This window comes from Pelodiscus sinensis, chromosome 1, assembly GCF_049634645.1.
Source record: "Pelodiscus sinensis isolate JC-2024 chromosome 1, ASM4963464v1, whole genome shotgun sequence".
Classification (NCBI taxonomy): Eukaryota; Metazoa; Chordata; order Testudines; family Trionychidae; genus Pelodiscus; species Pelodiscus sinensis.
Genome location: NC_134711.1, coordinates 36,781,153 through 36,799,393, shown reverse-complemented (window position 1 = coordinate 36,799,393; position 18,241 = coordinate 36,781,153). Strand labels below are relative to the sequence as shown.

The window sequence follows — 18,241 nt, the reverse complement described above, 5'->3', positions numbered from 1 at the left end:
GGAGCAAATTCTCCTAGGATTCAATGGAATTACATAAGGCAAAAGTTTGCTTGTTGGATAGTGGAGGGAAATGCCAGCTAAAGCGCACTCACAGTAGGAAGAATTTGTCCCAGTGTCAGCATGGGATGTATTTTGTGGTCCAGCAGATTGGTCCACAGTGTCCACCAAATATACATTCAGCCCCTACTGAATTACTTTATATTATACATCAAATTAATTGTGCATCGGGCCAGTCTATTAATTGATGACTGCAGATTTGATTATGCCACTCAGGGAAGTTGTTTGACTGATTTATCCATTAATCATTTAACTTGTATTTATATACCACACACACAACAATACTTATTGAATGTACTAAATCCTATAGCATATCCATTGAAAGAACTGGAAACTGTTCATTTGACTGAAGTAGAAGATGGCCCCTGGAGGCTTATGAAAGAATCTTAAACTTGCCAGGGTATTATTTACCATCTAGTTTAGTCACTTACCACTCACTGAAATTATACAGCCAACATTTCATTAAATTTATCCTACTCCAGAAGAAAGCACATATATTATGGGTTATGTGGTTATATATTACATATGAGTGGGTTTACCAAGTTATTTTGGCTATTGATTTTATTGCATTATCAATGATCATGTAGTGCTGAAAGATATGCATGGCTGTCTGTACAGCAGCTCACATGTGTCTTTGTGTATATAGATACTCAAGATAGTAGGATGCTATCCCTGCAAACAAATGAGCAGACTTGAAAATCACCCCACAAGCCAGTCACCCAATTAAAAAAATGGGGCTTGAGGCGCTTACATGAGGGCCTCCAAAGCAATTGAAATTTTTACTATTTTCTTTGGGACTTAAGAGTTTCTCTAAACTTTATACATATGTATGCTTTTGAGAAATGTATAGTTTTGGAGCCTTAAAATTCCACTATCCTGCAGGAAGAAGAGCATGTATGCATATTCACATCAACAAGCTCTCATTTGTTATTCAGAGGAAATGCTCTAAGGAGCAGGTAGAATTAAAAGGCTCTGGATTACACATGTTCTCCCAACTAAGTTATCACATCTGTGCCAGTGCATAACTTCCTGTGCCTGCAAAATTAAATCATTAGCATAACTTTGAAATATAACAGAAAATGAGCAGTTGATATTGAATATATTAATAAATGTTTTGTTGGTCTTAAATCTTGGAATGATAATATAGGGGTTTTTTTCCGCTAGTCTCGATTGGTAAGAAATGAAGAGACATCCTTTTTTTGGACTATAAAAAAGGATGCCATTAATTACCATAACCTACATTGTGATCAGATGCTGAATCATTATGCAAAAACAGGCTCCTTTACAACAAAAGTAAGTAAATAATTAAAATCACTTGGCCCTTGCTGTTATTCCCAGGATACACATGGGGAACTATTGGTATTAGGTTTCATGAACAGATTATAGAAAGTGGAGTGTTAGTGGTTTTTTTATTTATTTCTGGAATAAATATGATCAACTAATATTAATTAATATAGGAAATCAAATCTAACAAGTTTATATTTATGGGACAGTAATTGTCCCAGGTTATGCAGAATGAATTTGATTTTTATTGATATATAACCACAGGAGCATGGCAGATTTTTAGAAATTCTAAAAGGAACAACATCCACATTCTCAGTCTTTAATATGTGAGTCCCCAACACTGCAATCAGATCCACATATGTGGGCTCTTGCACCCATGTGGAAACCTGTTAATTTCATTGTGTTCTATGTGGCATGCAAGGGTCTGCCTGTGTGTATTCTATTGCAAAGCCTGAGTGAGCAGCATGGCTTGTGTGTTTGCTAAGGTACATTCTATGATAGTGAGGTTTTCAACTGTGGATTGATTTTTGTAGTGGTGGTAAGGAAGACTGAGAGAAAGTTAATTTTAAAGTATTATTTGTTTTTGTGATCTTATATCAAAGGTACTTAGGTGTATATGTGTTTTATTAATATTTTTAACGTCTAAATAGACTGTTGTGTGATAATTAATTTAATGATTTCTCAACTCTGTTTAAATTAATGAATGAAATCTCAGTGAAAAGCTTTACTATTCTTCAAGTACTTGCCCATGTCCATTCCTTACTAGGTATAGGCACACAATGTGCACAGCTGCTGGAGATATTTCCCTTTATAGTATCCATAGAGCAAGCTTCAGTGCCTTCTGGAGTCATATCCGTATGCACTGGTATAAAGGATGCCCTAGCCCTGCACCCTCTCACTTCCTTCTTACTGCCCATGCCAGTTGCTGGAATTAATCTTTTTGTTGTAGCAAGACTTCTTTCCTAGTGATTTGGACTTTTTTCTGTTCGTATTTTGTATACAAGTATCAGAAAGGTAGCCGTGTTACTCTGAATCTGCAAAAACAACGAGAAGTCCTGTGACACTTTATAGACTAACAGATTTAATGGAGCATAAACTTTCGTAGGCAAAGTACCCACTTCGTCAGATGCATGGCATGGCATGCATCTGACGAAGTGGGTCTTTGCCTACGAAAGCTTATGTTCCAATAAATCTATTAGTCTATAAGGTGCCACTGGACTTCTCATTATATTTTTCATAGTTATTGTAGTCTACTATATATTTTAGAGAGTTTGTGACTTTACAAGAACATGACAGGTTACCTCACCTATACTTCATCTCTTTGGACCTGATGACATGGTTGCTGTGTGATTGAATCCTGAAGAGCAGGCTTGCTTGGTCAGGTTCGACACATCTTGCTAGGTTGCAGAGACTCTTCCACCAAGGCTACCTACCTGGCTAAGTGGAAACTTTTCACATGTTGGGCCTCCAAACAGAATCTATCTCTATCTGATTTTCTCTGCAGTTCATCTTAAACTGTCTGCTCCACCTAAAGATTCATGGTCTAGCTCTCTTGTCTGTTATATTTATTTGGAAGCCATCAGTGAATGGCAGATTAATGTTCTTCCATGAGATAACAGTCAGGTTTCTCAAGGAGCTCGAAAGACTCTACTCTCAGGTTTGCAAACTGATACCCCAAGGGGACTTAAACCTAGTCCTATCAAAGCACACAGGGCTTCCTTTTGAACTGTTAACACCATGTTCCTTACTGCTTCTTTCTTGGTAATCATCTCTGCCAGAAGGGTCTCTGAGATCAAACACCTTATGTCAGAATCCCTTTACATAGTGTCCTTTAAAGAGAAGATTCTTCCTATCAAAAATTGTGTTGCAATTCCACAACAACAAAGATATGTTTCTACTTGTTGTCTTCCCAAAACATCACAAAACTGCTGAGGAATGTTGGCTTCATATGTTGGATGGTAGGCAGGCCTTTGTCTTTTATATTGAGAGAATTAAGCCCTTCTGTACAGTCCATTCAACTCTCTTTGTCTGTAGCGGAAAGGATGAGATCCATGTCATCCCAAAGAATCTTGGCTTGGATAGCTGGCTATTTATGGGTTTGTTATCAACAGGTGAAGGTTCCATCTTTAGCCATCATGGCCACTCATTCCTCAAGAGCCCAGGATTTGTCAGCAGTGTTCCTTGCTCAAGTACCAATCCGGAACATCTGCAGGTCTGCAATCTGGTTGCCAGTGAATACCTTCGCATCCCACTCTGTCATCATCCAATGGGCTTCAGACAATGCTTGTTGCAGCAGAGCAGTGGTGTTGTCAATATGTCCATAAACTCAGAGCCCACCTCTGAAGGTGCTACTTTTGAGTCACCTAGCGTGGAATTGACATGAGCAAACACTCAAAGATGAAAAAATGGTTACTAACCTTTCCTGACTGTTGTTCTTGGAGATGTATTGTTCATGTCCATTCCACGAGCCACCCTTTTATCTCTGTGTTGGAGTTACTGGCAAGAAGGAAGTGAGAGAGTGTGGTACCAGTGAAAATGCACATGACTCCAGAAAGTGCTAAAGCTGGCCCAATGGATACCACAGATGGAAAAATCTCAGGCAACAATGTATATGGCACACACATGCCTAGTGTGGCATGGACATGAGCAACACCTCTCAAAAAACAACAGTTAGGAAAGGTTAGTAACCATTTTTTCCTACCAATTTTGGTGTGTCCAGGAACTGAATACATGCAACAAGGTCTAAGGTCTTTTTTTGGGCTGGTTCCAGAATTCAAGGTCAAATTTACCATTACCTGTGTTGTACCTTAACAGTGATCTCCTAGTTGGTAACAACTGCACTGCCCAACAAAGATCTGTTCATTTGGCAATAGCAGGGAAAGAAAGAGGAGGCTAGATAGAGAGTGGTGGATTTCCAGGGCTGGCTATAATTTTTGAAGTCCTAACTTTCTTGGGGCCTGGTTATGTCTGTATATGTGGTTAACAAAGTTAAACATAATATTTAACTAGTTAACTGATTAAACAGAATTTTACATCCTTAGAATGGTATGTGATTATTGCTAATGTTAATTGCAATGCAGGATGGGCATCTGTTAATGGAATTGCATCCCTTTATTAACAAAAGGAATAAATACACACTTTTTAATGGAAGTCAAGACAATACTGTCTGTCCTTTCCATCAGTGTATCAGGGAAAATGCCAAACCAGTTTCACACATCATCTACTCTGTTCCTTTATTCTCTTTAAGATTGGACTTTGTTTGAATCTGAGACATTTGCCATGGTATGTTCCAGCAAATCCAAATACTTTCTTCCCCCGTTGCTATGGTATTTGCATGGATGATGAGAAACATGCTTTTATAGGTAAGTCATCAAAGTAGTTTCAGTGTTCAGTCTCGAGTATTTTTCTACACTGAGAACTTGATATTGAAAGAAAGGGGTCTAAGTAGTGTGGCTTGGATCCAGCAAAGCACTTAAGCACACACTACTTTAGCCATGTCAGGATTCTCACTGAAGTCATTAGAACAACTTACATGCTTCAAGTTAAAACGTGTGTTTGAGTTTTGTTAGATCAGAGTCCATATAGAGCCAAATTTTTCCATTCAGATTACTCGCACTCAGGTCCCAAAGAACCTCACAGCTTGTCTGAGCTGTGGATGAATGAAATGTCCTTGAAGATATTTCATACATATTTTCAAACAAAGGGCTAGTGCAATGTACCAACTGATGAATGTGGACCTTGCTGGCTCACATGAAAAGTTCCTTATTGTGCATTAATGTGATATTGTCTGAGAAAGGATTACACTACGAAACTTCTAGTGCATTTCTAAAGTGTCCACACAAGCAAGTTAGTGTACAGCACCTTTGTAGTGCCAATTAAAGCAGTGTAGACAATCACCATGAACTAAAACTACTGTTACAAGTTACACTGGGATTAATTCAGTTATAGCAGGATTGTCTGATAAGAGGAACACAAGGATGTTTACATAATTTACTTCCTGAATTTTTCAGAAAGCTCAAGTACACTAATTATTCATTCTTCTATCAGATTGTAGCAAATAAGGCATAAAATTTGCATAGCTGAAGAGTTCTTCCTGGAAGCAATTTTTAAACCTTCCTGCTGTATGAAAGAAGAGAATTAATGAAATATTTTTTGTTGCTTTTTAAATTGAGCTTCTATTAATGAAGTTCAAACTGATTCATCATCTAAATTCTAGTAGAATTTTTTAAAGCCGAGCACCCCAGCCAGCTCCTTCTTGCCAGAGCAGTGCACCGACACACGTCGGCTTACTTTCACCTGTGATTCCTTCCTAAGTGGGGTGTTTCATATTTGTCCTTACTGAATTTCATCCTGTTTGCTTCAGATCATTTCCCTGTTTGTCCAAATCACTTGAAATCTTAATCCTGTCCTCCAAATCACTTACAGTCCCTCTCAGCTTCGCATCATTCACAAACTTTATAAATGAACTCTCTATGCTATTATCTAAATCACTGAGGAAGATATTGAATACGTATGGACTCAGAAATGATCTTTGCAGAACCTCATTCAATATGTCCTTCCAACTTGATTGTGGGCCTCTGTTAGTTATTCTCTGGGAAGAGTTTTCCAAGTAGTTTTGTTCCCAATTTATAGTAGCTCCATCTAGGATGTATTTCCCTATTTTTTTAATGAGAAGGTCATTCAAGGCAGTATGAAAAGCCTTTCTGAAGTCTATCTGCTCACACCCTATTCACAAAGCTTGTTATTCTGTCAAAGAAAGTTGTTAGGTTGGTTTGACCTGATTTAGTTTTGACAAGTCTATGTGGACTGTTATTTATCAGATTCTAGGTGTTTGCAAAATGATTGCTTAATTATTTGCTCTACTATTTTTCCGAGTACTGAAGTTAAATTGACTGATCTGTAATTCTCTTTTCCCTTTTTTCTTTATTTCCCTTTTAATGGATTGGAATTCTGTAGGGGACCTAATACTGGATTACCACTAGTAGGTTTTCTGAAGTGATTACAGGGTTTTCTACTTTTTATAAAACAGTGATACATAGAATGGAAAATAGATAGTATTTAGTAGACTTAGTAATGTTTTTCATACAATTCTTATGGAACTCACTTTCTTTTAACAAATTTTTCCCTTAGTGTGCATTCTCTTTAGTGAAAAAGAATCTAAAATAATATGTTGTTTTGTTTTTAGAGGACTTCAGGAATACAGCAGCATGTAGCATACTCAAATGGGTCATCAGTCTTAATACCTGTGATAAAATAACACAGAAGTCTAAAGGAAAAGTTAATAAAGAAGATTTAGGCCAGAAGAAAGGTATTTCTTAAATATCAGTGTTAACATTACAAAATTATCAGTATCGAAAAAGGGCCAAAGGATATCTTGTTCATCTATAATCAATCAGTATATCGTTAGAAGACAAATATAGCTTTTTTAATATAACTACGGTGGTCACCATTGAAAAGCTAATTTTTAACAGTTACCCCACTGTTATCTGAGAGAGAATATTTATTGTTGACACTTGCGTATCTACAAGGAATAGGATCTGTCAAAAGACCATTTTAAGAAGGCCCTGATCTCTGTTGGAATCAAGCCATATACAAAAACTTTAAGCATATCAGAGTACAGGCAAATTTTATGTCCTAAAGCTTTTGTGTCCCTCAAAAGTAGCTTGTAACTTCCCCTTAATTTTTTATATATAGCTTAATCTCTCCAAAGTATATGCACTGAAAATAGGTTGCAATTAAGCAAAGTTACTAACAATGTCTTGTGCAGATACTTCTGTGGCTTGATCTTGCTCCAACTGATATTAGTGGTTTTTTTACCATTGACTTCAATGAGTTAGATTAGGTGTGATGGCTGGACATTCTGGGTTGAATAGACATGAAACAATGGAGTTATGCATATAAGCAGATGAACATGGTTACTGTACTAGGTATGGCCGTGTAACTTTCAAAATGGCAGTTGAGCCTGCTGCAAGGTGGCTGTGCACTTTGGGGGAAGTTAAATATTTGGGTACATTTTGGGAAAGGCCAGGAATTAGGTGCCAAACAAAGATTTTCACTGTAGCAGGGCTGGAGCTGAAAAGTCAGGCCATCCTAAGTATGTGAGAGTAGGCAGTGGCCTGGGTTGCTCCTTACAGCCATATCCATGCTGCAGAAGCTGTGTGGGGAACTACAAAAAACGCATACTGAAGAAATAAAGAGTGTTTAATCTCTGGAAACCAGATAAAGGTGTGGAAAGCTAAAGTTATGTTTAGCTATTAACAGTATGAGGAGATGGTATAGGCAGAACAAAAACATGAGAAAGCAAGACACAGTCTCAGCCAGTGTTCCCTCTAAGCTGAGGCAGCACCGCTTCACAGGTGATTAATCAGCCCCACCCAGTCAGAGGCTTAGGGCTCCAGGCAAGGAGCTGACTTACTGGCCAGGACTGATTAATCACTTTTGAAGCCGTGCGGCTGTGCAGCTTAGAGGAACACTGGTCCTAGCCCTGTCACATCAACTACACACAAGCAGACTTCATGGGACCTAGTCATGAGGCTAAATAGCCGTGTTATCCTGTTCATTTTGCAAGGCTTCTGCCTTACACTAGAAATGGAAAAGAGGACAACTGTGAATGCTGTGTCTTCTACCTGTGGAGTTGAAAATCTGAATACATGGTAAGTTGTACCTCTGATACACTCCATTGAGCCTAGGTGAGGGCATCAGGAGTAGCAGATGGAAGAGATACATTTGTAAATTGCTAGCAGTATGACAGTGCTATGAGGTGCACCTCCATGCATACCACTCCCACAGATCTGTAGCTCATAAGTTTGATATCAGGTTCCACGGTGGACTAGACAAGAGCACCTCTGTCTCTTCTTGTCAAGGTCTCTGTCACCCTCACACTGAGCTTTTATCCTACTTTAAGTGGCAGTCTCAATGAAATTTTAACTAGGAAATCATTGTGTAACCCCCTCTTTCCTCCCCGGGTTACTCGGGATCAGGTCACACTCACAGATGTGCCTGGGCACCTGATGATCTTGACATAAAAGGAGATCCTGAGTACCCCAGTGGTGATGTTGTTTGGTTGGGGAAACCCTTTCCACCCCCTTGCTGCAGTCCCTTGCTCATAAAGAATGTACAATGGCGGTGCCTTCACCTTGCTGGCCCTATAACACACTTACTGGTGTGCCTTGGAAGCCTTCATGAATAAACTTATTCCAGCAATAAACTGGATCTAACTCCAGAACAACAATTACAAATCATAAATAATATACAACTAATAGATTGGATTGGAATGAACAACCTTTACTTAACTTAAAGAAATAGGCTTTAACAAATTAACAGTGAATAACATCAATTAACAAACTACACAGAAGTAAAAGGAACTTATTTAGCTGCCAATATTTATCCCACCCCAGAGTGTGCACACCCCTGGACTCAGAGTCCCAGACTCTTGCTTGTGTGGGTGTGCTTGAAGAACTGCAGCTGTAATGGAGATTATCTGTAGGTAGGGTGTATGTGGGTCCAAGCTATGCAGCAGCTCTGGTTCACTGGGTTGGCCTCTCTGCCTCTCTTTGAACCCAGAGTTAGTCTGTATCTCTGAGGTCTGTCCCAGGCAGCATTTCCCCAAAGATGCCCAGTTACAGTCTCCTTCTGTGTGCTGGATGCAGAGTAGCTTATAGACACAAGTACAGCCAAAGGGCCTCCCCACTAGGGCAATCAGAAGCAGCCTGCTAGATCCCAGTTTCAAAGCCTGCCACATAACAGGTCCCAAACTGGATCAAACTCCTCCACAGCAGCCTAGCTCCCTTTCTGCTCCAAAAACAGAGGGTTGAGTCCACAGACTGCTGAGTCTTCCTCCACACACGTGGAGAGACTCAGATCTCCTACACAAGAGTCACTTCCTTCCTGTTTTTCCCAAGGGCTCATGGGAATTGTAGTCTATGAGGCTGGATTGCAGCACACAGGGTCTTCCCAGAAAATAAGCAGAGGCACCTTTAGTAAGGGGACTACAATTGCAAACACCTCTGTAATGTATGCATTTTTTCTTTCTCATTTGGTTTCTGTTTTACAAAACAACAGTTCTCCAACTGAAAAAAGAAATCTACTGTAGCCATCAAAAATGAGAGATTCTCCACATGTTGTGGAAGACTTGCTTCTCTAATTGTACATATGTACTTACTTCACTGACATATCCTAAATCATCTGCTTTTTTTTAGACTCTGTAGATTCTGATGATAAGGGAGTCAAACAACTTCCTGGAAAACTAATAGACATGGCTTGCCAGGTGTGTGAATCCTACCTTGGGCAGATGGAACACGAGGACATTGACACAGCAATGGACTCTTCTGCAGTTCTTAGTGAGGAGGAATGGAAGGAATTAATTGAACAGTACTACTGTCTCATTCAGTAAGCTTTCAGAACTGCAATTAACTGGGTTGAATTAAAATCCTGGTTAAGGATTAGATCAAAGGTTCTCAAACTGTGGGTCAGGACCTCAAAGTGAGTTGCAACCCCATTTTAATGGGGTCACCAGGGCTGGCTTTGATTTGTTGAGGCTTGAAATTGAAGAATGAGCCCCACCACAGGGCTTCAGTCTTGGGTGGTGCTTCTCAGGTTACAGGCCCCCTTTCTGGGGATGAAGTCTTTGGCTCTGGCTTTGACCATGCGCAGGGTGGTGGGGCTTGGGCTTTGCTCCCCACCCCCACCCAGAGCAAGGAGGGTTGGGCAGGCTCAGGCTTTGGTACCTCCTCCTGGGGTCGCGTAGTCCTTTTTATTGTCAGAAGGGGGCACGGTGCAATGAAGCTTGAGTACCCCTAGGTTAGATTATAATTCTCTTACTCAGAATGAGCAACATTTTACTCCACAAGTAGCCTGGGTATAAGGAGTGTAAAATAATCCTCTTCACAAATAATGTATCAAATTTTGTTCCTGAATATAAACCCAGATTGGAAATGAACTTTTTATTCCAGTAAGAAATACAAGGCGTCTCTGCTATAAGTAGCCATGGTATACATCCATTCTACACAAGTCATTGATGCTGGTAGAAACTGATGCATTATACATCCTCCCATTCCTTGCTCTTAAGTTGTGCACACACACAAAAAAACATTTTGCGCAAATGGAAGTTATCCATGGGAAAAAAATTCCCCGCTTTAAGTTGTTTCGTTATAAGCCTAAGTTTTTTGGAATGTATCTTGGACTTATAGCGAGGACAGCCTTTACTGTAATATGTTGCATATATATAGTTCTCCTCATCAAAGGAACTCATAACACTATACAAATAGATCGGATCAGATCCTCAGCTGCTGCAAATCAATGTATGCTTATTTTAATAGAATTTCTGAAATTAGCACGTGGAAGGTCTTTCATAGTGCATGGTTTAGCAGAGCACAGCAGTACTACATAACCGTTTAGGATAGAATGCTACTTATGTTTAATGTTGGAGAGGATTTATGTAGGTAGTGTGGAATTAAATGAGGTGCACTCTGGCCAGGACAATAGGGTTTTAACATGCCTGTTCTTGTGATGGGATTATTCTATGCAGATTTGTATGTGGCACTTATACCATAGTACCTGAACATCTTCCATAATATCTGTAGTGCAGTAAACTGTATGATTATGCATCTGTCATATGATGTTCTGTCATCCACTCCCAGATGGAAATGTGTGCACTGCAGAGTGTCTTGTTTTGATAGTGTCTGGGGTTTTCTAAAAAAAATAAAATTCCTAGTGCTATGTCTTCATATTAGAGAAGGCAAGACCAAATAAGTGTGTCTTTGATTTAGATCAGAAAGTGGGAAGGTTTTTGATAGTGCTTAATGCTTGAGGGAGTTCATACCACATCCTTGGTTAGTTCCCAGAGAAAGTTCTGTCTCCCACACAGACCGATTTTACTGTTGAGAATTCCATTGTTTCAGAGGAACATAGTTGTCTACCACAGTCTTCGTCTTGGAGTTATAAAGGTCTTTTAGATATCCTGGGCATTGAATAAGGTCTAAGACATTGAATTTAGATTCATTTTTCTATAGGAAGCCAGTGTAGGGAGCAGAGGACAGATTTGATATGTTCCTGATTGCCAGTGTTGCTGAGAAGAAATTTTGTTGCATTCTGTATTAGTTGAAGTTGCCTTCACTAGATGTTGTGTCCAGATACATTGCATTGCTGTAATCCAGCCAAGAGGTGATGAAGGGAGAATAACTGAGGCCAAGTTTTTGTCCACCAAAATGGGACTATGGTTCCCAACCAAGCAGAGAAAGTACAAAGTGTTACTAGTGGATGCTGTTCTGTGAGAATTCTGTGTTAGCAGGGGATCCAGGAGTACAGTCTGAATTGACCAATTGTGTATGTGAATATTCAGCCAATGGGAAATTAATTGACTGTAAGTAGGGATGTGATAGTGTATGCAGTTAACCTTCACGGTTACATGCAAGTCTCTCCCCCTCCCCCTGTACTCCTGTCTCTGTTCAGAAGCAGCAGCATGGGGATGGGGGAAGCAGGCGGGAACAAGTGCTTACAAGGAGACAGCTTTTAAGCAGGGTGCCCATACTCCTCAATTCGTGGGGAGCTGCCTGCCCCCTTGCACTGCTGCCTCTATACAAAAACCGGCTCCCCATGAGTACCAGCTCCCACTTGCTCCCCCGTGCTGCTGTCTTTTATACAGCAACAGCAGCATGCAGGGGGTGGGGGGAGAAGGGATGGGAGCAGTGGCTTAAAATCCTGATCCCCGGGTACATCAGCTTCCGCAGAGCCACCTCCCCCACCCCATTGCGTGTAAACATGTAATCACTGAAAATTTCATCTGTTACATGTTTACAAAATAAAACACTTTTTAACATTCCTAGCTGTAAGATCTTTATATCTAACAGAAAATTGGAAATCACTAAAAACGTGATAGATAATAAGACAAAAAATATCATATTGCCTCTATATAAATCCATGGTATGCCCACATCTTGAATATTGCATGCAGATATGGTTGCACCATCTTAGAAAAGATATATTGGAATTGAAAAATGTTCAGAAAAGGACAACAGAAATTATTAGGGGTATGGAATAGCTTCCTTATGTGGAGAGACTAATAAGATTGGGACTTTTCAGCAGCTAAGGAAGGATATGATACATAAAATCATGACTGGTTGTAACAAGCTTCAGGGGCTAGCCGAGTTAGTCGGTACAGGAAAACTGAAAAAACAAGAAATAGTCTGGTAGCACTTTATAGACTAGCAAATGATACCATCTACATGTTTTGTTAGTCTATAAAGTGCTACCAGACTATTTCTTGTTTTTTCAGGGTATGTCTACACTACCCCGCTAGTTCGAACTAGCGGGGGTAATGTAGTCATCCGCAGTTGCAAATGAAGCCCGGGATTTGAATTTCCCGGGCTTCATTTGCATGAAGCCGGCCGGTGCCATTTTTAAATGCCGGCTAGTTCGAACCCCGTGCGGCGCGGCTACACGCGGCACGGAGTAGCTAGTTCGGATTAGGCTTCATAGTTCATATGTTATCCTATTATTCCTATTGCAAGTTTTTATAAGCAGATTATTTTCTTAGTAATAGAATTTATGACTATGAATATAATCAACATGTCAGCCCATTGCCCATCTCTGGTTTTCTGATAGAAATGCTTTTGCTCTAAAGTGCAAATTTTCAATCTTTCTGGCACTAAGGTTCTAATTGACTTTGAAATAAATCTTAGGCTGACATTCAGAACATTCAAGACGAGGAGAAGACACCACTGAAAAATAAATGAGTTCAATAACATGTAATACCTATTAATCCATAATATATTACTTTATATCACAACAGCAAGAAATCCTTCATACTGTACTTTAGAAAAACAAAACAGTATTGATAAGTGTATAAGCTAAGTTTATAAAATTCTTCTTCTAAAATAGATATGCATAAAGTATTACCTTTAATTCTTTTTATTTGTAGTGAAGGTGCTGTCATTTGTAGTGCACATAATTACATTATACAGTGTCAAAAGATTCTGAGCAAAATCATGTCTACAAACCCGCAGCAAGACATAGATGGTAACCACAATATCTGGATTATTAAACCAGGAGCAAAATCTCGTGGTAGAGGTAAGAGTTTCTTTTGTTTTTTAATTTAAAGTATTTATTATTATGCAAAGTTGTAGGGTATCATCTGGACAAGCAACATGTATATGTACTGCATACATCTGCAGTTCATCCCACTGGGCCATTCATAACTGCATACACATTGTGGGTACGTCTAGACTACATGGCTCCGTTGACGGAGCCATGTAGATTAGGTTTGTAGACATAGGAAAATGAAGTGGCTATTTAAATAATCGCCGCTTCATTTAAATTAAAATGGCTGCCGCACTGTGCCCATCAGCTGTTTGTCGGCTTAGCGCAGCAGTCTGGACGCTTCACGGTTGACATCAAAAGCCTTTGTCGACCACCCCAGTAAACCTCATCCCAAGAGGCATAACGGGGCGGTTGACAAAGGCTTTTGATGTCTACCGTGGAGAGTCCAGACTACCACGCTGAGCCTACAAACAGCTGATGGGCACAGCGCAACAGCAATTTTAATTTAAATGAAGCGGCGATTATTTAAATCGCCGCTTCATTTTCCTATGTCTACAAACCTAATCTACATGGCTCCGTTGACAGAGCCATGTAGTCTAGACGTACCCTTCCAGTAAAAGCCTTTCCTGTTTTCTATACAAGAGTTACTTTTACACAGCTTTCAGCATCTCACCTCTGTTACTTTGTGTATCTTGGGAAAGGAATAGCAGGAATGAAACTTGTCAAATCCAGCAAAGAACATTAAGTATGTGCTGATGTGCAAACTTGGGAGTAGTTTTATTGTCTTCATTGAAGGTCCTTTCAGTTAAGGTCAGTGAAACTGCTCACATGCTTAAAGTTGAGAACATGCTTAAATGCTTTACTGGATTGGGCTCATAATCACTAGATTAAAAATAAGTACTTCAGCAGTTACGTAAAATATATGGCTTTGTCTGAATGATAAAGGTTTAGAAAACATAATGCAAGCATACTAGAGAGTTTATTTGTTTTTTTTTTTGTTATTTAATTTCACTACTGATCTTGTATGCATAAATAGGAAAAATGGCAATTCTCATGGTCTATAATAGTTCCATTTTGTATATTGTCAGTGGATACATTGTTATTATACTAACATGCATATTATTTTTTTCTCTTCCAGAAATAGTGTGCAAAAATAGACTGGATGATATTCTGAAGCTAGTAGAAACAACAGATCAATTTCCAATAAAGGACCACAAGTGGGTGGTACAGAAGTACATTGAGACGCCCTTGCTAATTTATGATACTAAATTTGATATTAGACAGTGGTTTCTTGTCACTGACTGGAACCCACTGACTATATGGTTCTATAAAGAAAGCTATCTGAGATTTTCTACACAACGTTTCAACTTAGACAATCTAGACAGGTAACCAAGGAAGTATTAGCTATACAAAATAGTGAATGAATAGGCTGAAAAATTCTACGGTATGTCAGGTCCCTGAATTTTAGCCATGGAATTATGGTAGAGTTAAATTTTATAAAATCAGTCTATGAATTATTTGACTTTCTGATTATTTTTGAAAGTTGCCTTTAGTTACCATATGGGAATGGGGGCTCCTCACAGGCTCTGGCTTCCTCGGATACAGAGGCAGCAAGGGCAGGGGAAATGTGTGTGGTCAACATGATTAACTGATAAGCCTAGACTAATCAGTTAATCGTTAGTCATCTACACATTGACATCCTTAGTATACTATAGTTTGTTTATCAACTATTCAAGAAAAGTAATAGGTGAACTGTAAGTTTTGGGGAGAAATTCTATACAACTTAATAAAATTGAGTAAATGTTAAATATATTCATGAGAACATATTTTTGGAAAGGGCCATAGTAGAGATTGGGGATGGCAGGATATGTGGTAAATTAACTCATTGCAGATGCACTATCAGAGAATTTACATGGCATCCATGACAATGACTCATGACCATTAACAAATGTATTTTCTCAATGCTCTTTGAGATAGAGAAGCATTATTATCTCCATTTTATAGGTAAAGAACTGGGGGATGGATAACTTAAATTACTTCCTCCATGACACAAAGTGTGTGTGACAGAGCTGAGACCTGAACCTCCAGTTTTCCTGAGGCCGAGGCCAGTTTTTGGACCACAAATCCATCTTTCATCTCACGTTAGAGGGGAATTAATTATGTAAACTGAAAATGAGTTTACTAATAAAAACACTGGGATTTTAATATGAAGATAATTTGTTTTAAAGTTAAGATGTTTTTGCATGCTTTCAGTTGAGTAGCATTGTACAATTATATGTAATTTGCTGCCTGTCTATAATTGTGATATATTCTCTTCACAGCTCCATTCATCTTTGCAATAATTCTATCCAAAAACATTACAAAAATGCTGAAGACCGCAACCCTCTATTGCCATGGCACAATATGTGGACAAGTACCAAATTTCAGGAGTACTTACAAAAGAAAGGTCGAGGCAATATATGGCGAAATGTTATCTATCCATCCATGAAAAAAGCCATTACTTACACCATGAGAATGGCTCAAGAGAGTGTTGAACCCCGGAAGAGCAGTTTTGAGTTGTATGGGGCAGACTTTATTCTTGGAGAAGACTTTAAACCATGGTTGATTGAAATCAATACTAGCCCAACAATGTTCCCTTCTACACCGGTCACAGCAGAGCTATGTGCAAAGGTACAAGAAGACACAATTAAAATAGTTACTGAGAAGAAGCATGACAAAAACTGGGACACTGGAAAATTTGAACTTCTTTGGAGGCAGGTATGAATAATTCTACATAATGGTGACATTCTTGAGATAAATCTTTTGTCTCCATCTTTCTGTAATGAATTGGCTTTTTTGTGGCACTTGAGCACAGTCTGAGCACTCTCATGCAAGCTCTGTTTGAGCCTCTGGCATCCTACTCCTGCCCTCTCATGTAAAAAAACTGCATACCTGTTTTTTTAACATTATCTTCCAGGAAGCAATATTACACTCATGCTAGTTTTGTATGTTGCCAGTTACAGTTCAAGGTGTTAATTTTGAGCTGTTAAAATTTCTTGTATGGCTTTTGTAAGTCTTGTGTGTGGAAATTGCATTTTAACCAAAAAATAGAGATCAGTTGGGATGGGCAAGCTGACAATCTCTAAGGCTGAGGACTGTGTTTGGAGCAGGGCATTCCCTGGGGCTAGTCCTGGATATAGTCTGACATGCTTAATTTCAGCCTACAGGGCATGTTATATAAGGATGTTACATTTAGATTAATCGGTTAATCGAATAGTCGATGCAATTTGCATTGATTATTCGATTAGTCGATAAGGGCACCTCTGCCTTTGAAGCAGCGAAGAGTTCTGTGGCACCTTACAGACTAACCAAAGTGTTGGAGCATAAGCTTTCATGAGCAAAGACCCACTTCGTCAGATGCATGTAGTGGAAATTTCCAGAGGCAGGTATAAATATGCAGGCCAGAATCAGGCTAGAGATGACGAGGTGGATCCAATCAGGAAGGATGAGGCCCACTTCTAGTAGCTGTTCTGGAGGTGTGAATTCCAAGAGAGGAGAAGCTGCTTTTGTAGTTAGCGAGCCATTCACAGTCTTTGTTTAATCCTGAGTTGACTGTGTCAAACTTGAAGATGAACTGTAGCTCAGCAGTTTCTCTTTGACATCTATTCCTGAAGATTTTTGCTGCAGGATGGCTACCTTTAGATCTGCAATTGTGTGTCCAGGGAGATTGAACTGTTCCCCTAAAGGTTTTTGTATGTTGCCATTCCTAATATCTGATTTGTGTCCATTTATTCTTTTACGTAGGGACTGTCCAGTTTGGCCGACGTATATAGCAGATGGGCATTGGTGGCACATGATGGCATATATTACATTAGTAGATGTGCAGGAGAATGAACCAGTGATGGTATGGCTGATCTGGTTAGGTCCTGTGATGGTGTTGCTGGTGTAGATATGTGGGCAGAGTTGGCACCGAGGTTTGTTGCATGGATTGGTTCCTGAGTTAGAGTTATTATGATGCAATGTATAGTTGCTGGTGAGAATATGCTTCAGGTTGGCGGGTTGTCTGTGGGCGACGACTGGTCTGCCTCCCAGGCCTGTGAGAGTGAGGGATCATTGTCCAGGATGGGTTGTAGATCACTAATGATGCGTTAGAGAGGTTTTAGCTTCCATCCCGGACATACCACACGATCCATTTTATTAAGTTGTATAGAATTTCTCCCCAAAACTTACAGTTCACCTATTCCTTGGATCCATGTGGTGCTAATGCTTTGAAGCACCCCATCCTCTTCCTCCGCCTTCCTGTTTCTTTCTGATAGAGGCAGCAGGGCAGGGGAAAGCGAGTAGTCAACTAGTGTTCTCGACTATCCAAAAAGCATTCACATCCCTAATGCTATAAGTCTTACGCTTTTCTCTCTTTTTTTGTTCTGAACGGTGAGTTGAATGGGGAAAATTTTAACTGGGTGGAAAAGTTTCTTTCAACTTATTGACTATGATGGTTGTTTATTATTTCCAATACTCTACTGCCAAGGAACTCTAGTCTAGGGGTAGTGCCCCATTGTGCTGGGCATCACAGAGACAAGTATAAAAGAAAAGAGACTCCGACTGAAAGTATACAGTTGGTGTCAGTCAGGGTGCAAAAGATGGACGATAAAGACAAACGGGAGTGATGAATTTGATAGACTGAAGTAAACATAAAACAGAGTTTATTGTAAAAGCCTAAATCTCAGTAGTTTTCCATTATAATATTGTACATTTTCCTTGGTCAGGTCTGTTGTATAAAGTGGAAAAATAAATAGCACAGGGAAATTAGTCGCCTTACTAAGTTCTAAATTATGTGAGTTTTGTCACAGTGTTGTGGAAGCTTTCATCACACACAAACTGCTGTA

At 39.4% G+C, this 18,241-nt stretch overlaps 1 protein-coding gene across 2 annotated transcripts in view; it reads left to right on the top strand.

The window, feature by feature from the left end:
• TTLL8 (tubulin tyrosine ligase like 8) overlaps positions 1-18,241 on the top strand; it is a 48,354-nt gene that overhangs the window by 27,558 nt on the left and 2,555 nt on the right. The window contains exons 6-12 of one of the 2 annotated variants that reach the window (XM_075928024.1): positions 1,222-1,350; positions 4,589-4,703; positions 6,527-6,649; positions 9,540-9,729; positions 13,258-13,406; positions 14,515-14,593; positions 15,698-16,133. In XM_075928024.1, the coding sequence (XP_075784139.1) occupies positions 1,222-1,350; positions 4,589-4,703; positions 6,527-6,649; positions 9,540-9,729; positions 13,258-13,406; positions 14,515-14,593; positions 15,698-16,133 (1,221 nt within the window). Of the gene's footprint in view, positions 1-1,221; positions 1,351-4,588; positions 4,704-6,526; positions 6,650-9,539; positions 9,730-13,257; positions 13,407-14,514; positions 14,762-15,697; positions 16,134-18,241 lie in introns of both variants that reach the window. The other variant, XM_075928020.1, reaches the window with a different exon arrangement.